The sequence below is a fragment of the Acanthochromis polyacanthus genome, chromosome 1, assembly GCF_021347895.1.
Source record: "Acanthochromis polyacanthus isolate Apoly-LR-REF ecotype Palm Island chromosome 1, KAUST_Apoly_ChrSc, whole genome shotgun sequence".
NCBI classification, from domain to species: domain Eukaryota; kingdom Metazoa; phylum Chordata; class Actinopteri; family Pomacentridae; genus Acanthochromis; species Acanthochromis polyacanthus.
Window position 1 is genome coordinate 29,704,044 of NC_067113.1, and position 23,701 is coordinate 29,727,744.

Below are 23,701 nucleotides of genomic sequence, written 5' to 3' on the forward strand. Positions count from 1 at the left end.
ATGGGGAGCACCAAGAAATGTGGAAAATGCACATAAATGAACGTCTTTTATACTGAAGTCAAACAGGTTCGCACAGTGCTGATTGTGTTAACAATTTACTGTTTTCTGAAATTACAAATATCTTGAAAGAATATTAAAATGATTCAAAGTTATAGGTAAGTATTAAACAGAAATTAATAAATAAAAATATTAATTTACACTTTGACCATCCACATCAAAAATGTATTTCCACGAATGTTTTTCATCCTTTTACTATGTGTGAATGTAAAAGTACTACTATATAATATTTAAATTAGCAAAAATGTTATTGTTTTACAGACACTTGCATTACTTTAAAGAAATATGTATTTTTTTTAAATAGCTATTATATATTTTACGTGATTTGTTAAATTAAAGACAATATCTAGTAACAACAGATGAGAAATGTTAATTGTAAATAAATATAATAAGCATATTAAATAAAGTAAAAATACAGGCCAAAACTGTATACGACCATATAACAAATCTGTGTTTTTACTAAAAGTAATTTGTTCTTTTATAGCGTCTAACTATAAAATAATCATTTCAAATATAGAATTAAGTAAAATATTCTCACAGTTTCTTTAACATTAGTTTTCTCGTGTTTTTAAACGATGTTTTGTGGCCCTGGCCATAACATTTACACCTTTTTTTTTTTCAATTTTAATTTTTTACAGTGTAGGGTCATGGTTGAGGCTGTGGAGTAAAATCCTCGGAGGCAGGTAAAGAAAAGTTTTTGATGCCTCAGGGGAAAAAAAGAAATACCAGAAAAAGAATTTGAGTCTTAAAAGGGGTACGTCATAAGCAGCAGTGTTTGTGTAATTTTCCTGAGTGCCTAAAGGTGGAGACAAAACTTCCACATAGCTGGTTTGAAGATTAAACGACAGAATTATAACGAGTATTTCGCGGGGACGATGATCAATTGCGATCGATTATTTCAAATTCCAAGTTTTGACTCAAGTCTGAAACGCTCAAAATCTGAGTTCACACCAAATTTTGGCAAAAGTTTGAGGTAAACGTGGGATTTTATCTGCACATCTTTGCTCTCTGTACTGCTTTCTGGCCAGCAGGGGGCATTATAACAAAATTTAACATCAAAGTTGCATGAAGTTACACAAGATTTTAAAAAAAACGCAACAATGAATGTCCACAACATGAGCACACCTAGAAGTTAAATGTGTCATATTAAGCTGCATGGACAGCAGGCACTGTTCTGGGATTGAACCAACTGGATTTGGGGACTCCACCTGATTTGGGAGATTTTGCAAAACAATAATGAAGACATTTGTGGGTAATGGAGTACATTTGAAAGATCTGTGCCTTTAAATAATATTATTGCTATTATTATTAATTATCAATAATAAAATTATATTAGTCAAATACTAGTAATGAAATATTTTTAAACAATGATATATTATTTTTAACAATATTATTATTATAACTAATTAATGAATGCAACTCAAAACTTGGGCACATTTTGACGTTACAAATGTGAGTTTGTTATAAACTGAACATCTTTTAAAGATTATTTTATGAATTTTTTGTAGGATTTTAGATTTTTATTGCAGTGGGGGAGCACTGGCGCACAAACTGGGTTTATATCAGTGAACTGTGTCCAAATCACACCAACAGCTTCTGGAACCATCAGGCTGAGATGTTTTCTAACTTGCTCAGTCGTTATTTTAGTAAAAGAGCAAATAAAGACACGAAGATCCTGGTTTATTTTTCCAGTAAGATGTTCAGAGCTGAAAATAAAACAGAGTGATGAGAAACGACGAACCCGAAGCGGTGCTGCGTTCACGGCTGTTCGAGGAAAGAAGGAAGGAGAGAGTCCGTCCAGGAATCAAGTGGGAGGAAACAGGGAGGAAGAGAGAGAAAGGGGGGGGGGGGACCTGAGCGTAAAGAGAAGCACAAACCTCAGATCAGCTCATTTCTCTGCAGTCGGTCCTTTAAGAAGAAGCTGCGCCGCTGGATGGTCAAAGTTCGGCGTTTATCCACCGGAATCATCGCTGGGTGAGATTAATCTACGCTTTTATTACAGGAAGCTGGATTATTTCATGTTTTATCTGTGTGATGAGGTTAAACTTGAACTAATTCAAAGAAAAGGAAGAGAAGCACTGTGTTGATTACTTTTGGAATAATCCGACTTTTGTTTTTTTAGACCACTTCCTGTGTTGAGTTGATTGTTATTAATCAATATAGCCAAAAACAGGCTAAAGGTTTCTTTCTTTGTTTTTTTTTCCTTTTTTGAGGAATGCACTTCTGGGGTTACTAATAGTCCTATACACTGTAAAAAAGAGAAAAAAAGTAATTTTTAATATTTTTTGTTTTTATTACACAATTTTTATTTCACTATTTTTTTAAATACAGAAAAATATCGATAAATAAAAAAAAACGAGGCTGAATTTCTAAGTTTGATGTAAACTGACATTAAATACCTGCACTTTTGAATAAGTACATTTTTCTAATTTTAAATATACTTTTATATTTTGGACAAAAGAAGACTTTTAAAATAAACTTGCAATATATTTTACATTATTTAATTATAGTTAAATTCAAATTTAAGACTGGAAATACCGTTTCTCAATTTACACGCAAATAGTGACAGAAAACAGAAAAAGAAGTCCTAGTTTTGTCATTTTACTGAGTGGATTTGTTGTTTAAATAAGAGATGTCTTGTATAATTACAGAAGTTTCGCTACAGAAGTGAAAAAACACTTAAATATTTTTTATTAGTGCATGACATCTATCAGCATTGGTAATTATACTCTTACGTTATTGTTTGTCTATTAAAGGTAATTTCCTTGTTTCTCTACATGTAAATCTCCTTCATTAAATGTTAAAAAGCCAGAAAATTACACATGAGCTCTTGAAATTAGTGAGATTCTTATTTTCCATAATTTTGCTGTATTTATTTGGCGTTCCAGCTGCTAAAATCTAAATTTTTTTGTTAGTTTTTTTGCCCTTTTTTTTTCTTTTTACGCTGTGGGAACTGAAGTAAAATTATATTTGGTCTTTGGTTGCAGACATTGTTGGCATGTCTATGTAAATAAAAGCAGTCACACCTTTAAACTGCAGTGTAATGATAACACTCTCAACAATACACATTCAGACTTGTGGGATTTTCCGTGTCATTGTTCCTTCTCAGAGCTGCTTTCCAGTTTTAACGTGTGTGGCCAAATTACTCCAATACTACAACCTGTCTTTGTATAGCGTAGAGCAGTTTTACAGACTCAGGGTGACGTGGTGCTGAGCTGCAGTGACTAAGAAATAGAGTACAGTTCTTCAAGTTGTAATGGAAACAACAGTGCAGTGGGTTGTATCTTTGGCATTTTAAAGGAGAAAGGGATTATTTTAATGAAAGAAAGATCGAACCTTGCTACACAGAGAGGAATTTTAAAGGTTGAATCACCCAAAGCAGAAGTTCAGATGGCTTCTCTTCGTCACAAACCATTTTCCTGGCGAAGATCAAGCACTGAAACATCCTAGGTAAATGGGTTTTTTTTTTTGCAAGTTCGCCAGTGTGCAGGAGTCAGTTTGAAACAAAAGTATGAAGGAAAAATGACTCTTTCCCCTTTCTAAGGTATTTCATTGTAGCTATTGGCTGATGTTGTCCCAGAATATCCTACAATAAGGCTTTCTGACAGACAGACGCTGTAGGAGGAAGATATTCCAGGACTCTCTGCTCTGCTGAAGGTTATATGCTGACTAAGCAGACGAGTTGTTTCCATATTGGTCTGTGGTCCAAATCTGACCTTCTCCCAACTACAATATATACCCGAAGAGCAGAGAGAATCCTCAGAACCGATGCTGGCATTGCTTGCATGTACTGCTGCTCTGTCGGTGTCACTTCTCCTGATGTCAGTGAACCTTACTTGCAACCAAATTCATCTGTGTCTGCCTCTCGACTTCACTGAACTTCCACAACAATAAGGATGTTAAAAACTCCTGATTAAGTGCCTAGAAATGCTGGCACCTTTGTTCATTGTACAAACTGCAGCTTCCTCAAACTGTTTCAACGTTTCCAGCTGCAGCCATGGAGTGCATCAAAAACTGCTGCAAGAGCTTCATGAAGAAGCGGGAGAAGGAGCAGGAGACCCAAGGTAAACTCACATCCTTCTCTCTCCATATAAACTGCTTTGAAAGACTGCTTTGTTTCTGACTTAAGGATTTCTTCTGCTTCAAAGTGATCGCTTTGAAGATGCCTCCAGATCAGGTGGAAACTTCAGCACTTACTGAGACGAGGACGGGAGTCACAGAAGATTACCTCCTTTCCAAGCTGCCGCCGGACGGCCGAGAGGTTCCCTTTGTTCTGCCGACCTTCAGAGCTTCATACATCCAACCCAGAGGACCCCAGTACCCCAATCTACAGTCCGGCCTGCAGAGTACGTACCTGTGTAAAGGGATTATAATAATAATAATATGAATTTTATTTATATAGCACCCTTAACAAGAACGTTCACAAGGCGCTTTCACAGTCAAAACAAGGCAGAGCAGTCAAATAAGATAAATGGTAAAAATGACAGTAATAAGTTAAATGAATCATTAATTAGATTAGGATGTGCATCAAAGTAAAAAGCAGGTTAAAGATTTAAGATTGAAGATTACAAGTTAGAAGTTAAAAAACAAAAAATTAGGGAATTAAAGACGACATCACACCATAGAACTAGGCAGGTAAAATTAAAATAAAGAAAGAGAGACCATATGAAATAAACAGGTGAGTAGTACATGAATACAGATTAGAACAGTGAAGATAATTAAAGCTAAAAGTAAGAAATTAATAATCGAAAGTTTTGAGAGTTACACAATCAGCCCTCCTATTATGTTGCGAGTCAAAATGACCCGTTGTAAAGTGAAAAAAAATCTAGTAAAAAAATACGTGAAACGTATTTTTTTGGTATGAAGCTTCTTCTATTTGGCTAGATAAGTGTAAGATGGTTAATTTCACATATTTGCAAAACCACCCTTAACCGAAGATGTGTCTCATGTTAATTTATCAGCTCCTTAAAAAGTAAAAAATTCAAAATATAAAATGCATTTTTTTTTTAAAAAAAATCTCCATCATTTAAAACTGTTGTATTTTATATGTAGGTCTTTCCGATGAACATTAAAAAAAGTTTTACTATGCATTTTTTAATGAAAAACAAGTGAATTATCCTCATTGAACCATGATCGGCAAAGAACATCAATGAACTAAATATTGTCTTGTAATGGAGTTAACAATATGATATAAACCATTTCTGGATGATTAAACATAACCCAGGAACATTATTGTTCCTGACAAATGAACATGACAAATGGGTTAAAAATGACATCATACCACAGAATTATATACGAAATAAACAGGTAACTAATACATGAATACAGAATAGAACACTAAAACTACTTAAAGCCTGAGGTGAACTTCATAAAAAAGTAAGTCTATAAAAGTCGGGTTTTAGAAGTGATTTAAAAGAAGCTTTATCTCCTCAGACAGGTCGTTATGTGTCATTCATTATATTTATGAGCCGTTTAATTAACCAGAAGTTTAATTAGTATGTGAGGTGATAATGTTGACAGAAGGTGGCTGGTAAATAAAACCAGTCGCATCATCAATGTGTTTGTCAGGCAAATATTTAACTGATATTTGGTTTATGTTGTGCTTTGCGTCCGCTTTAAATAATTTAATTAAAAGTAGCAGCCAAAATCAGTCAAAATGCAGTCTTTGTGTTTATATGCGCGTCTGTTAAAGGTTCCTTGTTTTTACACAATTAATCTTCTTCATTTAACATGGAAAAGCCAAAAAATACTCATGATCTCATGTAAAATTAAGGTTAGAAATGGTATTTTAATTCCAAACAATTTAAAAATGGGTATTTGTTTTAATTAAACCTTCATTTTAAACCGTTTTTGGTATTTTTTGGGATCACAGCTGCTCTATCATCATCTTGTTTTGCTTTTTTTCCCAAAAAATTAAATTTATTTTGTTAACATTGTGAAAATGGTAACAGATATTGGAAGGATGGACAATTGGATGCTCAGATTTTGCGATATTATTGTATGTTTTGAGTCATAAATCCAATTTCATCAGTGTAGGCTCATATTAGCACATTTTGGGATATAACAATAGAAGAAAACTGAGTTCCTGAAGCTTACGCACATTTAGAGGTAATATCACACTTTTCCAGATTCTGGCGTGTATTATTCTATGAATCCTGTAAAACCTGATTTGTAAATTGGTCAAATCAGGTTTTGAGTTTCTTTAAGATCTTAAGAAGACTTCTGAGCATGTGATCTTTTTGGATACATCACAAATAAGCCTTCAACTTACTGGCCCATGGCTAAAGTTAATTAAGTCCTAGCAAATATGGCCCCCACAAACGTACCGGATCCGGCTTCCGTTTGATCTCCCAGGGCCAGAATGCAGTCAGAAGTTTCCGCCTCCACAAATAACCTTTGATTTAGTTTAGTTTTTGTGCAAACAAGACAGACTGTACCAACAGTCCTGTGAGTGCATTTTTTAGAAGATTTATTGCCTGTGATGTCACCACATCTCAGTTAGCTGTCATTCATAAAGTCCTGGATGTGTGCAGAGAGTTGGATGTTAAACATTCGAGGGCCGATCAAAAAGTTCCGGGACTGTTTATGATGTTTGTTGACGGACAAGATCACACATTGGTAGCATGTTAAGAGTAGTAACTGCCATGAGTCAGGACATCATGTAGCACTGCGATATCAGCATTAGCGTCTGTGTTACACATTTTTGTGACCAGTGGAGGGTGAGCATTTGTGCTTTCACCTTGGACCTCATACTGGAAAAGAAAACATCACATTTTTGTCATCAGAAACCTTCATATGGAAGATCATCAGTGGTGACAAAAGGAGGGTCTGTGGATGCATCAGGAGAAGAAACAGCACAGTGTTTTCACAGTTAAAATGTCTCCAATATCCGTAACGGAACAAGGTACATCAGGTCAGGAGCACCAGGAGGATTCTTCTTTTCTTCAGTGTTCACATGCATTAGCAACAGGAAGCTATTTCCTAAGTTCTAACTATCAAGACACCTCCAGAGTATACACATGTACTGAGACATCTGAGGAAGAACATTTGGCCCAACTTTGGCGACATGTCATGTGGGTACCTCAATGCAGGGGCTACACACAAAACAAACTTAAAACTTAAATTAGTTTTTGATTTTTATAGGCACAGTCTCTGAACGTTTAGATAAACAGCCGTAAAGCAGGACAGAAACCCCATGCTGCAGTCCAGAGAATAAACACAGCTAAACTGAGGATGTACAACTTCTAATCTTGCCTTGATTTCAGTTGGCAAAGGTTAAAATGACTAAATCATTCCAAGCTCTAGTATGAATAGAAGTCTCCCGGTGCTCGTGGCCTCACAGAAGTTTCATTAAAATCAGCTCAGAGGTTACTGAGATATGAGCAGCTGCTGACCAGGATATCCTGCTCAGAAATGAAAGGCTGTAACGTTTCACTTGAGCGACTCTGGACAATGATTTGGTGGAATGGAGGAATGTTGACCTCCGGCTCTGCTGCTGTTTGTGTCCAGGTTCAGCTCGCACCACGTATGCAGAGAGGAAGGCCGAGCTGCTGGGCACCGGTCACTTCACCTACAGCCCCGAGTCCAGCATCCGACAGGGTCAGATGACCGAGTACATCTCCCCCGGATCGGCCCGCCGGGACACACTGAGGAGCAAGAACTCCAGTCCTCAGAGCCCAGGTAGCACCGAGCAGTAATATGAAACTTAATCTGCACTGACCAGGCTGGAAATCAATTATTTTAACATTTGAAGGTTATTCAGTGCAGAAACATTCCATTATAACAGCTCTTTATTGTGTATTATATGAAAGCTGCAGTAAAATTAGAGATATCTGTACAAAATATTAGCAAACGTTTTACATATTGACCAAGACACATTATGTATCTCACAATATTGTTCACAAATTTACTTTTCTGAACAATTTGCTACTGAGCTGGAGATACTTGGATCATTTACTTTCAGAAAAACTAAAATGCATGACTTTAAAGTGTTTTTACACTGTGGGTTGCTACTTTTCCTTAATTAAAAGAACAAAAACACTGGTTTTAAAATACACTCAAAGTACTAAAAGTGAAAATGCTCATGACACAGAATGACACATTTCAGATTAATGCACATTCAGTTAAGTTTTTCATGTACTGATGTGTTAATCACATTAATATTAAAGCTGATAAAGGTGATTTAACTACTTGATATCTGCTGGGTAGCTTGTTAATTTCCCCTCAAGGATCATAAAGTTCTCTGTTAATCAATAGCATGACTTCAAAATTTATTTATTGGCTTTTATTTTGCATGATTGAACTAAATCTGCAAAGTAGCTTAAATTGAAGGGGAAAGGGCACATTATTTGTTAAAGAACTGTTTTACAGTGGAGGTACAAAGTAGCAGAAAGTGCAAATTTTCAAGTAAACTGCTAATAACTCAAAACTGTACTTGAGTAAATGCATTCAGCTACTTTCCACGGGTAGTTTACTGTAATATGGAGTCTGGAGTTTGTATCCAGATTAAACGTCTGTTACATACGTGTGGATATTACAGCTAAACACACATCCTTATCTGTCATTATGTAACAGCAGCTAAACAGTTTGTCTATATCCATGTGTGTGTACAGCTGTAGGGAAAAGTGTTGTGAACATTTTGCATGTATACCTGAATTCATGACAGATTCCTGCACATGAATCTGTAATTACCACCTACATGGCACCCCTTTAACACACTTCATCTCCAGGGTGGACCCTGAAGCCGGGCGGCCAGCAGCGACTCAGCAGTTCCATGTTTGATCTGTCCAGCCCTCAGAGTCACATGCAGGTGAGCATGTTCTCAATCTAATCTGTATTCACACACAGCCTTTCTCACCTTGTGTCAACCCAGACCAAATATAGTTTTATAGTTTCCACTGGAACACTGCAAACAAGCAGCACAAGGTGTTTTTTTTTTTTTTTTTTGCTTAAAGGGGCAAAGTGAGGAGGTCACTTCATCCCGACAAGGTGAAACAGATGCGAGTGTGTTACTGGAAGGCTGGAGCTAAACGATTTTAATTAGGTTTTTGAGATATCAACTTAAGTGGTGAATATGCTATATGTATGGAGGCCCAAATGTGCCATACAGAACTTTAATGGAAAATTAAAAATGTTACATGGGAAAAATGGGGAATACATGCTTGAGTTTCTGGGTGTTTTTGTTTGTTTGTTTGTTTGTTTTTGCTCCTGTCACATTTGTCCTCACTTGGGCTCATTTTTTCACTGCAATATAAAGTCCTGCTCCTTAATGGAAATAGAACAACCATGGCTAGAAGTAGAGAGAACTCAGAAATCTTCTCTGTGCAGTATGACACAGTTATAGTGCCATAAGTCATAAAAAAAGAAAAAGCTGATATTCTTGAAATCAACATGTACGGCATTTTTCTAGGTACCTACAGGTGTTACCATTAATTGGAAAAAAGTGACTATGTACTGTAGATGTTTTGCTAGTGACATGTTTAATTTGTTTAAATAATTGTCTGCTCTCTGTTCTGTGTAAACACTGCCTGCAGTTCAGCCAAAAAGTCCCTAAATGTTTTGTTCCATGACTGTTGGTTATAGCCGAGAAACCCAAAATTTGTATTTGTACAGAACTGCGTTCAAACTATGCATTTTGGCATTTTTTTAAGTAAGAAATGTCATGAAAAAATGTGTTGATTTTAGCTTGTGTCTGGTTAAATTTCCCAACCAAAGGGTACACAACAGATGATTAGTTCTAAGACTTAAAAATCCGATGATTGTTCCTGTTTTTACCGCTTCTCGCTCTGAAAAATTGTGTCATTTTTGATGACTTTTAAAAGACAACATGCCTTCCAAACCCCTTAGTGGGTTTTGGGGTTCAGCAAATACACTGATTGGCTTTCTTACCAATAATCTGTGTGTTAAATGAAAAGCCCTTTCCCTGTATAATATAGACGTAAGTGAGCTTTGGATGCACTGAGAAGCAGATTTTGGTTGCATTCAGATGGAGCCACGCTAGCAGTTTCCCCTCTGTTTTCAGTCTTTATGCTAAGCTAAGCTAAACGGCTAAACTTTGTGTTTACCATACAGACATTAAAGCGTTATCGGTCCTTTCGTGTATCACTTGGTAAGAGAAAGAAAGGAGTTCTGTAATTGTTTTTAAAGTCAGTTTACATTCCATTTTAGTTATATAACTTTGTGATTTATTGTCATGCTCACTTATTAACTACTGTCAACTTGTCAAGTCTGTTTTTGCGATAAAAAGTGGAGGTTGGATCTGAAAGGCGCAAATCAATAGGAAAGTGATTATTCATTTCAGCACTTATTCTTTCTGTGAGTCTACTTCAGTTTGTCACCTGTGATTCAGCTGCAGCCTTTCTGATAGAACATGCTAAAGTGGTTTTTAATCAATTAAACAAAGACCAGGCTGGGGTGTATTTCTTTGTTAAATAACGGATGTGGTGTTGTAAGTCAGCTCCTTATTAATGACCAGCAATAGTCGAGACTGTGCTGCAAACAATCGATCCAACGTCTCGCCCAAAAAACCTCGATAAACATCACAATGGCTGATTCACTGGCCACACTGTGATAACGTCAGAGCGTGATGTGAACCAACACAGATGCATTTTTTTTCCACCTTCTCTGATGTCCCAGCTCAGCATGCAGTGTTTGTTGCAGTTAAAATGTTTAGTTTGGCAGCATCAAGAGCAAACAGTAGTAGCAAGAACTGAAAGCAGAAAAGTTATAGCACCTTGGAAACAAATCGAAGAGAAAACAAACAAACCAGAATGAAGAATGACGATGTGAAACAACAAGGGCAGTTAAGAGAAAAACAACTTTTTAAGGCGGATGTGAGTGCAGAGGCGATTTTTTTTTTAGAGGTCCATATTGTTAAATCTGTTTTTTTGTAATTTGTATGTCAGAAAAAGTAGCAGAAAATGAACATACTCAAATACAAGTAACTCAGAACTGTATGTAAGTAATGTAAATGCACATAGGTACTTCCAAGTGTGCAACTGTTAAATGTATGTTCATGAAATATTGTACAGACATTTAAAGTGTCCGAAAGGATGAGTCCTTATGGATCCTGCTGTGAAACGCATATTTAGGGTCACAAGAGGATGAATTCTGATAATTGGAGCCTTTATCGCACCCAAATTAAAATTCATCCAATACTTGGTTTTTGTACCAATTACCTGCAACCATAGGTTAAAGATGGACGTTACCCATAAGGTCGCAACTTGTCAATTAGAAGGTAGTAATTCTTATCACTGGAACCTTAATTTACTAAATGAACATCATGCTAATTGAAGGAGACTTCAAACTAGCAACTGAGACCATAAACTCCATAGAAAAATGTTTACCGAGGCAGTAAATTAAGGCAGAAGTAGGGTCATTTTCTCATAGACTTCTATACAATCTAACTTCTTTTTGCAACCAGAGGATTCACCCTCTACTGGCTGTTAGAAAGAATGCAGATTTTAGACACTTCCGCGTTGACTTCACTTTTCAGATGCTGCGTCCATCTTTTATAAAGAGTCTATACCTGTAACCTCAGTTGTACTTTGTGTTTACAAAAAAAAAACATATTAGCATGCTAACACGCTAATCTAAGTTCCCAAACACAGCTCTGTGAGGCGGAATTTTGGTTTGTTTTTATCAACGCTCAGCCTCACAGAGCTGTTATCATGGGTACAGTCCCAATCTCATTAAATGACAAATTTTTATGCTGGTTTTGTTGTGTTTGATTTCAGCTGCAGCGCTTCGATTCCTCGTCCAGCGTCTTCAGCGGCACTTCTTCTATGATGAGCTCCATGGAAAGCAGCCTCGGTAACTGATTGAACCTTCTTTTTTGTTTATTAAATTCCTGCTGTAATGAGGGGGGGAAATCCCTGCTAACTGCTGCTCCGATAACAAAAAAGGACATGATTAAATCTAATCGAGAACACTTTGCATTGTGCAGCAATGAAAAGACAGACACAAAAGTCACTTCCAGATATTTTCACTACAGTCCATCTTTCAGTTTCACAAATGAGCCGGAAAGATTGTGTTACTGCAAGATGACAAGCAGCTTTCAAGGCAGCAATTCAAATCATGTTGCTTTGAAAAGGTTCAGCAAGGCAAATACCAAATAGCTTCTTTTTTCTTACATGTAAACCCTTCATATGATGCAATAATGTAACCATAATAAGCACAATTAACTACACCTGTTTTGGTTTTGTGGCTGTAAACCTTTTCGTTGGATAGAACAGGAAATAAATCTTGATAACATAGAGAAGATTTGGATTATTTGAATGAATTTAGGCATAAATTTGACATCTCTGAGAGGATCTTCTTGATCTTGATGTGATATTTAGGTGGGTTAGTTTAACATATTTTGAGGGAAATCCAACAATTTTATATCAGACATTAAATTTGGCTCAAAATCTTTCAAAGTTGACCTCTTCGAACAGTCATTAACATCATATTATGCCTCATTTCTAAGCTAATTTTTATAGAACACCGGTCCTCTTATTCCCAAATGCTACAGAATCCATCACCCTCTCCGGAGACGAGCGCGACCTGGGGAAGGTTTGCGTCCGGCTGAACTACCAGGAGGCTGTGGAGCAGGTGTGGATCACCCTGGTTCGGGTAAGGTTACATCCAGTGAGTGGAAGGATTGACTGAAACTGACAAAAAGCTTCATTGTTTCTCCCCTGCAGAGTTTATCAATGGACCCTCTGTTAGTCCAGAATACAGGCCTCTGTTCGCTCCTCTCAGTGCTCTGTTAACTTTGGCTCGGACGCTGAGGAGGAAAAGGTTGTTTTTTTAAGCAGGTGAACTGTCCTGATGGATGTTGGCGATCAGTGTTTGCAAGAAGATGTGTTTGTTTGCAGTTTTGATGTTTTCATGCAGAGATATGAGTAAAACTTTTAAGATACAGGGGCAGAAAATAAAAGAGGAGAACCTCTTTCCCACCCTGGATTAGGGTTATTGTGGTATTAGTGAGGGTTTGTTTTTGCTCTTGAAGCATCCGCTGGGACATTTAGATGAACAGGTTGCGCAATGTGGTTCCACAAATGCCCTTATTGTGTGGCTTTGTGACTTTCTTAGGGTATAAATGGAGTATTTTATTTGCTAAGCAGAGCACGTCGACCAAAACTGGCCTTCTTAAGAGCACTTTAGTCTGTACAGTGGAATGCAAACGTTTGGACATCCCAAGAGAACTGAGCTCTCGTGGTCTTTTTTGCACCTGTCACATTTTTCCTCAGTGTGGACTCATGTTTCACTGTAATATAAAGTCCTGCACTTCCATGAAAAAAGCACAACCATGACTGGAAGTAGAGAAAACTTGAACATCTGTTATGTGCAGTATAATACAGTTATAGTGCCATAAAATGCAAACAATGATAAAACTAAAGTTGAAATTCTTTTATTATTTATTTCACAAAAATTGAAAGATGAACAAAACTGGAATGAAAATGCAATATTTTCCCAAGGGATCCATGTTAAATACTAGAAAAACGTGAATCTGCTAGTGCAAATATTGTTTTGTGCTTTTTGTTTCCATAGTTGTCTACTGTATGCAAACACAGCCCGCAGTTCAATCGAGTGCATCTGAAAAGTCCCTGAATTTTTGTCAAATAACTACTGGTTGCAGCTGAATCACTAATAACTTCACAGTTGAGCTGAGAAGTGGAGATTTTTTTGTTTTTCAGAGAATGGGGTTAAAGGAAATTGTTTATTTTTGGCATTTTTTTTACATGAGACATGTGGAATAAAATAAATCTTACATATCTGAAATGTAACAAGTTTAAGCTTAGATTTGGCTCATTTTCTCCACAGAAGTTGAAAGCCTATATTTTTTTCTGTTTTTACAGTTTCATGCTCTGATAAATGGTGTAATTTTGGCAATTTTATAAAGATAACATGCCTTTTAACCCCTCTGGAGGGTTTTTGATTTCAGAGGGTTGAATAGCTTGTTAGGACTGTGGCTTGTTCACACTCATTGATGGCAAAAGGCCTGCTGATGGATTTAAAACTGCTCCTCCAACCTTTTCCCAGCAAAAAGCAGACATTTACTCCTCTGAACAGCCACCAGGCACACTGAAGATTAAAATAAGTGATGCTCACAAAGCAGGAGACGTCTAGAAGAAGACAGCAGATTGTGTTCAGGTAGCCAGTTAACAGAAGGACCTCCAGGAAGGTTTAGCAGACTCTGGAGTGATGCTGTTGTGTTGATTCTGTGCAGAAATATGACCATTAAAAAAAAAGACTTATCAGAAGAAACCCATTTCTGCACCTTCATCATAAAATTCAGCGTCGTAAGTTTGCAAATAATCCTGATATATATTGAAAACAATTAATGCACAGTAGTTAGTAAAGGTGTGATTGGAGGGGAAAAAATGGTGCAGAATGTCATGAAAAGAACACCCCTCCAAATGTGGAACATGGGGTTTAATCGATCATGTTTTAGACCAATGACAGTGGAAACATATCACTTGTAGAGGGAAGAATAAATGTGGTTATTCATTGAAATAGCAGCAAGTTGTGGAAGCAAACATTATGCTATCTATAAAAAGGCTGAATATGAAAAATGGATGGCTTCTTCAACGGGATAATGATCCAGAAACACCTAAAAATCCGCAATGGATAACTTCTAGAGGTGCAAACTGAAGGTTTTGCCCTCAGTCATTCACCTAAACATTATTATAAAACTATAGCTAGACCTCAAGAAAGCTGAAAAAGGGTCAAAACTAGAAGCATTTACAGGAAGAAAATATCATAAAGAAGAATTGAAAAGCTCTTAGCTGCTACAAAAAGCATGTACAAGCTGTGATTCTTGCCAAAGATTTCAGACAACAATCCTGCCTAAAACACGATAGAAATGTGTCGTCTTTGTCTTTATACCTTTCGGATATCAGATCATCTTTTACTTGCACGTAGATTTGACCGTTTTCTTTTTTCTCATCAGTGTTCAGACCTCAACCTGCATCCAGATGGAGCAGAGCAACAAAGGATTGGTTTCAAAGCGATCATCACCATCCCCAAACCTATCCAGTTCAAGAGCTCCGTCAAGGAATACGCTCAGGTATTTGTGCTTTTTAAACACAACACACAGTTTATAATCAGATATCAATTTTTACAGGTTGATATTTTGTCTGAGGCTAAAAATTGTGCAGGTTTCAGACTGCTAACTGCTAGAATTACATATATGAATATAATGTTAGTTTTATAACATGAATCTGAGTCTATGAACTGCGTCAGAACCACCTGTACTTTCACTTACGCCTTCTCTTCTTTCAGGATGTGTCCTTCATGGAGACCTTTGTGTTTGCGCTGCGACTCCACCAGTTGCGAGGCAGCGCTTTGGTGCTTCGGCTGCAGACGCACAACCCAAAGAAACGCACAGTGGCCGAGTGCGTCCTCTCACTGAGACAGCTCGACCTCCAGGAGACCGAACACTGGCTCGACCTCAACCCTCCGTCCAAATCTTCGGTAAGAGTTCAAGATTGATGCGCCAAAGTCTTTGGTTTCCATTTTATTGTCTGTGACTGGGGGTTAAAACAGTAACACATTTACTAGATGATCAGGAAGTAAAAATTATTATTTGAAACCAAGAACTGGTGGAAGGTATTTGTCAGACTTTATGTTGGTTTAATCAAGCATTTGCAAAATAATATCAACCTTCACCTGATTGATCTATATGCCTTTATTTTTTAGAACGGTATTTAGAATAATTATTTTAATGTTTTATGTATTTGATTTATTCAGAGGTCTAGAATCAGAGTAACTTAAAGGTGGTGAAAATTATTTTTTATTTTATTTTGCAGTGGTTCTAATGTTTAGGATCTAAAACAAAAGCTGTAAAGAGCCAAGGATGTTTACTTCTTCCATTTCTGAAGCCCTTCCACCGCTAATTATCCTCCCAGGTTTACAAGACAGTAACCCTGGTGCTATGTAACACCTTACCAACCAACAGTGGTTAGAAACAGCAGCAGCCCATTTGGTTTTCAGTCCGTTTAAAACAGCCTCAAAACCCAAAATTATACAGTCATGGTAAAATTGACCACCTTTGCAGTATTTTGAGCTGAAAAACTTAAACGTTTTAATGCTGGAACCTGTGAAATTTAGATCAATTTGCTGAAATTTGGCACAATATGGGACCTTTAAATCTGCTAAGCTTTAAAATGTCTAACTCTTGCTCCTCCTACAGCTAGAATGAAGAAAGACACTGCAGCAAATTCTATCTTGACTGACTGTGTAGTTTTTTCTGACCGTCTCAAGTGTCTGCGAATAAAGTGCATCCATTAGAATACTTTGAAAGCATCTAAACTTGTGGCTCTCATCGTTTTTTTTAAACAAAATTTCATGACAGCACATTTAATTATTAAGGTATTTCAATCTGAAACAACAGACAAACATTGCTGTCCATGCTGCTAGCATGCTTTAAAGAGGCCAGGCTATGATTTTGGGGAGTCTTCCATACCTTTTTTGTGCATGTAAAAAAAGTCTGCAAAGCCCTAAATCCATGTCACTGCTACCTCTAAACCACCTGAAACGCCATGTTTAAGGTTCAGGCTTTCCTTCTGTTACTTATCGATGTCACCATGTGACACATCTGCATCATGTCAACCCAGCAGCTAGTGGCATTATTTACTAACGATAGCTGCTAAGTCTTTCTGCACATACTCTTAAATCTTTGTGATATGTAAATGTTGTTTCTCTGTCATCGAGCCAGCTGACCAATCAGAGTAGCCTGGGTTTATTCAGAGGGGTCCTTTAATGGACAGAAGCTAAAATATCTGCAGTAATATACGATGTGAGAAAAATGTGGGGGGGTTTTAGCATAAAATCATGCAAAGACATTCTAATTGACCCCAAAAAATAAAATTAGAATCCTTTTAAAGTGCATAACATGGGCTCTTTAAAATGTACACATTGTGGCTAAACTTCAGCTGCACCGAGCAGGTGAAGAATTTTGTTTATTAATCACAACGTGACGACTAGCAGTTAGAAATAAAATGCAGGAAGACAAATAATGAGTGATGTTTGCTGACTTATATGGATGGAGTCAGGCTGTCTAAGCAATATTTGCTCTGTTTGATGTCCCACTCTTTACATTGTAATGTAAATATATTCTTTATGATGCAATCAGCTGCTACTGTCTTACTTGCTCTTCAGCTGTTGTGTCCAAGAGGCAAAACTCCATGTGGGAATATCCCAGAGTTTTTTTTTACTGCTTGTTCTCCACCATTTCCTCCACTGGCTGCTGTCTTTTATCACCCCTTTGTATGCTTTCAGTAAATGAGGACCAAGCACTCGTAAAACTTTCCCCACGGTGAATTATATGTGTGCATGTACGCTGTCGAAGCAGATTTTGTTGCATAATCACAGGAAAAACAGAAAGTGGATTCATTTTCGAGGGAAATTGGGAAACAGGCTGTTTTGGAGAGAAAATATAAGACATAGAAAGTAGGGCAAACCTCAAAGCACTTCAGCAGCAGAGAGTGGTTTTACTGATAAATGGATGTATGTCTGCTGGTAAAATGTGACTGCTTCTGTACTTAGAGGATCCGACAGTGAGTCATCATTAGCTTCTCAGAGGGGCCATTTGATTCCGTCGGCGATTTCACCCGTCTGTGGACACAAAGGAGTCAAATTGTCCAAATCACCGTCGCTCGCTGGAGGCTCTTAAGACGGCTGAACTCGAAGAAGAAAAGTATCAGCAGCGTTTTGACTAGAAGCAGGACAGCAGGAAGTCTAAGATGAATCAGGAGAAAACGGGTTTACAGCAACACTCACATCTCTGTGAGGCTTCATAAGAGGGTAGATGACAATGTTAGCTGCACTTCATTATCTTAGTTTAGCCTGTTGCTAATTGTCTTTACGCACAAAGTACAGCAAAGGATGATGGGATGCTGACTATTTTGGTTTAAAACCAATGACCAACAAAAAAACCTTAAAATTCCCCTGTTGTCATTGATTTAACTCCTCTCTGTGTATCAGAGTTATGTATTATTATATTACTCAGTTCCAGCCTTTCTCACTGCCTCTCAAGCTCACCAGCTCACCTACACTAGTAGATTTTTGACATTTCTCCAGTTTCTGCCAGTGTTGTACAAAATGCATTAACTGTCCTGCTGGAGTGCTAATTTTAAAGGTCAGCATATTAAACTCCTCAAACTTGTTTCTTGAACAGCTTTGTATGTTCTTCTGGCCTCTAGAAATCGTACTTTTTGCCAACAATTAAAGGTCAGTGTTTTGTAGCTTTAATGCCCTGAGGTCTTAAAAGGTCTTAAACTGACATCTAACAGCCTGTTCTTGCTTTTTACGCTGATGGTTCTGGAGGGAAAATTGTGATTAAAGGTCAAAATGTCAAACTGTGCAAGACTGTAGCTGCTGCAGCGCCGGCCCAGTGGATGAACAGTGTGCTTACTTGATGCTAACAGTCAATCTTTGGTACTCACTGGCTGCTTATTCTAGCAATTATAGTATTAGAGCAGCTTTCTGTGTACACATCTTCATTAATTATTAGGTCAATAAGCTACTGTAAGTGCCTGAAAATGCTTTTACAGCTCGTTTACAAACCCTGTACTAAAGAAAACCTCAAAAAAAACTTGAATGTCTTGTTTTCTTGAAGCACGTATTGCACTTTATCTCTTGAAATGGATTTCTGTATCATGAAAATGTGAAATATCTGTATTTTATGCACAATTAGAACAATTGTACATCTTAAAATTCTATTCATAATCGCATATCTTCTCCCAGGTGTCCCACTCTGAGCTGCATCTCACCACCTGCTTTCAGCCGGTCAACGGTCGCATCCAGCTTCAGGTCCTCGCCGCCCAGAACCTCCCAGCATCCTCCTCACCGCTCACACAAGGTACGTTTGTTTGTATTTTAAATGTTTAAGTACTAAAATGAGCAGTTGTGTTTCTCATGTTTTTATTTTATGCCCATCCTCTGCAGCGTTTTTTGTCAAAGTGGAGATGCAGCAGCTGGACCAGGTGGTGATGAAGAAGAAGACTCGGGCGCTGAAGGCCTCAGGGGGTCAGTGTCAGTGGGCCGAGACGTTTCACTTCCTGTTAGCGTCTTTGGAGCACCCCTGTTCGATGACGGTCAAACTCTACAGTCGCAGCTCGGTCAGGAGGAAACAGTGTCTCGGACAGGTGAGTTCTGAGTCATTGAAGTGTCCTCGATCTGTTTTTGCGTTTGATCCAGGCGTAAACTAACCGTGACGTCACCCGTTGGTTTCAACGCCGAGAAAAAGAAACACGGATTTTGCTACTTCCTGGTCGCCGTTTTGGATTTTTTTGGAGCCAGTGATGTAAAAAGCGTCATCAAACAGACTGGACCGGAGAGCAACTAGGGGCAGGATTGGCTGAGGACTCTCTTATCCCGCCCACGTTTTACCGCAGAGGCTTCTGTTGCTGTCTATCAAGTATAGCCACGCCCCCTGGTTCCGCCAACTTTAACGATTTATTTAAAATTCAGTATTGATTTATTTTAAGATCGGCCACCTGATCTCTCATTTTGACCATGAAAACTAACAGGAAAAAATCCTGAGCTGTAGAAAATCAGTCTATCAAATTTTATTTTTTCCAAAAATGAATTGGGGTCTATGGAGAAAAAGCTTTTTGGAGCCAACTCTAGTGGACGGCGGGATATTGCAAGTTTTTGACACTTCCAGGTTGGCTTCAATTCTGGAGCCAGATGCTACGTCCATCTTCATATATAGTCTATGGTTTGATCTTGCTGATATGGTGACTTTTATTCATAACCAGAGAGAATTCATTTGTCCCTGCTACCACTGTCTTTTTAAACAACAGCGCGTGATTTTATTTCATTATTTCAACAGTTTTATATTATTTGATTTTATTATCTTTTAATTTGTGTCAAGGGACAAATTGCCCTTGAGATGATGATGATTACTTTGAACCTTGAACCTTGCAGAGATATTCTGTTGTCTAGCACAAACTTTAGAGGTTATATTGTACTTGAAGTGTGTTTCTTCCAGGAAAATACGGTAGTGTTGGATTAGGACTTTGTATCGCCACTTGGTAATAAATATTAGATGACTTCCATTCAATCGGAGGCAAAAAATAAAAGATCAGGACATCAAGATTAGGACAGAAATGACCAACAAAGCAAAAATAATCGCCTTAAAATAACTAGCATTTGCTCAACAGCAGCCACTGTGACCACATGTGGTAATTTATACTGTTTATATACTGATTATTCTATTTTGCACTATTTATTCTGTTGTTTACATCCTGTTTAACTATTTATTTTCTATTGCACTCAAAGATAATATTTAGTTTTTATATTATAATATTTAGCTCTTGTATTTATAATATTTAGCTCCTGTATTTTCAATTTTTTAACACCCCCACATGTTGTAATACGGAAGCCAAGCAACGACATTTCGTTGCCAGAATTTCACTGCTGTGTTTGCAATGACAATAAAGAAAGTCCAAGTCTAAGTTTAAGTCTAATTACAGCTACAGTGTACAGTATTTACCTTCGAAATAAACCCTTTGAAACATGGTGTAACAGTAGCACCAAATAATTACAATTTTAGCTGCTGGTCAAACCAGATTACATAAATCTGTCGCAGCAAAACCTCCTGAATTGAACTGAACAAGAGCATGTTTAATTTCGCATTAATTCATCTTTTCTTTTCATCATTTCTTCTTCAGAAGGTGCATAATTATTTCTGTTAAAATTGTAGTTCAGCTCTTCTATCCATGGCCAAAGATGCTCTCATTTTGACTCTATGAAAACTACTTCTAGGTTTATTTGCAACAAACTGAGGAATCTCTGTTTGCTTCAGGTCCAGCTGGGATTCGACAGCCCCGTCCCTGAAGCCGTGGACCAGTGGAAAGACACGATGGCTCATCCAGAGAAAGTGGTTTCAGAGTGGCACAGACTGAGCTCTACCTGAACCAACTTCCTCTTCACACACTGCTGACGTAACGCTCTCGTGCTGCAGGTCCGGCTGATTACTTTTCCAGTCGACCATCAGCTCTGATGGACTGTAAACTGCTGCTCTGAATGAGCCGTGAGACACTTCAGGTGTTCAGTCATCGCTTGTAAATACAGTCGGGGGTTTCGAACAAAGCGTAGGTGCTGGAAAGGCTTTTTGCTGTTTAGACTAAATGAGGGTTTTTTTTTTCTTAAAAAGTACTAAAGAACTTGCAAAAAACTAACTTAACTTAGCTGTATATGATGCTGTGTTCTGTGTGTATCACTACCGTTTGGTGAGAACTTTGTCACTCTGTTTCTGCTGGAGAGAAAGTTTACAAGCAGAAAATAGTGGCCATGAAGCCGAATTTACTGTTTTAGAGACTTTGTGTTATTAGTCTGTAAATAAGATGAGTTTTAAAGGATATAAATGGTGGTGTTCTGTATTTTTCTTCTTGAAAACAAACATCTACAAGACTGTTTCTCACTAGTTTCTCACAGATGCAAATCTTTAACAAAAAAAAAGGTCACAATCATTTAGTTTATTTACAAAAAAAAGACTAATGATGAATGTCTTAAAACAGCTGGGCTTTGTAGTTTTTAGCAAACATTACATAAACTAAAGAAGCAAATAGTTTATTTGTGAAGACCAGTTTTTGGTGGATTTATACATTTGTTCAGGTAACATTTTCATACAGAGTGTAATTATTCCATCATCTAAGAACTCTCTAAAAGAGGGACCTTTGCTGATCTTTATTTTGAAAATCCTGGGGTTTTATTTCAGTCTGGATGGGCAGCTACTGTTTCCTTCTTGATTGGCTCTTGGACTCTACTTGTTCCTCCCTGATTCTTGTTCAGGGTTGCAGATATAATTCCTTTCTGGGGCCGTTGTTTATATTTATTTTTGAAAGATTTAACCTGCATTTAATGTTTTTACATGATGCCATTTTAACATTTATATATTTAAATGTACAGCTGCTGATTAAAGGAACAGCAAAGAGTGATCTAAACATCTACTGAAGTTTAACTTTCCAACCCAATTTTTCCAGATTTTAGTTGAGACAGCTCTGTACCATTGTGGGTTTTTTGGTGTCTAATCAATAGAAAATTGCTCGGTGACTCATAGATGTTAGCTTGAAAAACTACAACATCCATGTTCTTAATAATGTAGAAGGATGCCGCAAGTGCAACAAATATGCTTTAAAGATCTACTTCAGTCAAAGTGGTGTTTTTTAGATGTATCATGAAACAAAGCACCGGCGATTACACGAGTCTCAAAAACACAGATTCACACTTCCTGGGTTTCATACATCACAAACCTACAGAACCAATCCTGTCGACTTGTAATATGGGACTTTCTGTATCATTATTCTTCTTTAGAATCAGTTTCAACATGTATATCTGAGTTACTCCAATATCACAACTTCCTATTTTCAGTAGTTTTACTGTCTAAGCAGAGCTATATGTGAGCTGGTGTGCAGAGACTTCACAAGTCTGCACATCTAAGCCATTTTCAAGCAGGAATGAACTATTTTAGTGGAGGCATTTGCGATAAATACGTAGCTTCAATACGCAAAGATGAGTTTTTAGGGGTTTAATCAACGGAAAAGTACAAAAAGTCACTTTATTTATCTTTTAATTCCCTGAAAGTTGAGCGACAAGGTTTTATCTTTTTCTTTGTATGACGTCATGTTACTGAACAATACAGCAGCTTCACGCTTTTGATAAAAGCACTTTAAAAAATTTTTTAAAAATGTATTTAATGTTGAAAGTGTTCTGTGATTAAAAGCAGGTTTTGTTTGCAAGCTGTCCCAAAGTGTGTTCATTGAATGTGTGTAAATGGGTTTCCATATAATCTATCATTAAACAAGGACGTCTGATACGGCAGGAATTTAATTTTAGAAACAAATGATGCGTGACCTTATTATTAACACAAACATGGAGAGAAAACAGGCCAAAGTCTTCCTGCACGGTAAACACAGTGCAGCTCTTGTAAAACAGGTCAACACCCATAAAGCACCGTGTCGCTTTTTTTTGAAAAAGCCTCAAAGATAAAAGGGTTTCTCCTCCTCACTCTGAAACATCCTGTTTTTTCCATTTCATTGTTTATTATGAAGCAATTTAATGTAACTGCTGTGTGTGGAGAGTTTCACCCTCCACTTCTGGAGAGCGATGATGGAAAATAGCAATTGTTGTTTGCAGGAAAACACGTTCCTGTTTGATTTATGGTCATTTTTTGTCACATTTCCGTCATTTTGCCATTCTGTTTCTCTCTCAGAACGTTTTTTGTCAGATTTGGGTCACTGTGTCTCGTTTTGTATATTTTTGATTCATGTTGCATCTTTCTGTTGCCTTTCTCTCTTTTGGGGGTCATTTTACTCATTTTTTTCCCCCTCATTTTGTTTTGTTTATAGCATCAAAGAACACACAAAGTAAAGCAAATGTGAGACAAAATTATACCAAATAGAGAAAAGACAACAGAAAGATGCGAAATGAGACACAAAGTAACTGAAATGTGACACACAAGAAATCAAAAGCAACTAAAATATAATAGGGAGAAACAGAATGAACATGAAAAATTACAAAAATGGTACAAAATCGACCATAAATGACCACAAAGGGACACTAACAGTTCCAGATAAGGCACGAAAGTGATCAAAAATAACCTAAATTAGACAATTGTGCATCTTTTTGTTGCTTTTCTTTCACTTTGAGT

The 23,701-nt window shown here is 37.3% G+C and overlaps 1 protein-coding gene across 1 annotated transcript; it reads left to right on the forward strand.

Moving 5' to 3' along the window:
- Positions 1-1,915: 1,915 nt before the first annotated feature.
- On the forward strand, positions 1,916-22,790 carry LOC110967424 (tandem C2 domains nuclear protein). Its single transcript, XM_022217017.2, has 12 exons — positions 1,916-2,031; positions 4,047-4,121; positions 4,206-4,403; positions 7,567-7,737; positions 8,787-8,866; positions 11,793-11,868; positions 12,569-12,669; positions 14,993-15,109; positions 15,325-15,516; positions 18,790-18,904; positions 18,991-19,190; positions 20,855-22,790. Exons 2-12 carry the CDS (start codon positions 4,055-4,057, stop codon positions 20,963-20,965), a joined length of 1,428 nt encoding a protein of 475 aa, XP_022072709.2. The 5' UTR covers positions 1,916-2,031; positions 4,047-4,054; the 3' UTR covers positions 20,966-22,790.
- Positions 22,791-23,701: the final 911 nt, after the last annotated feature.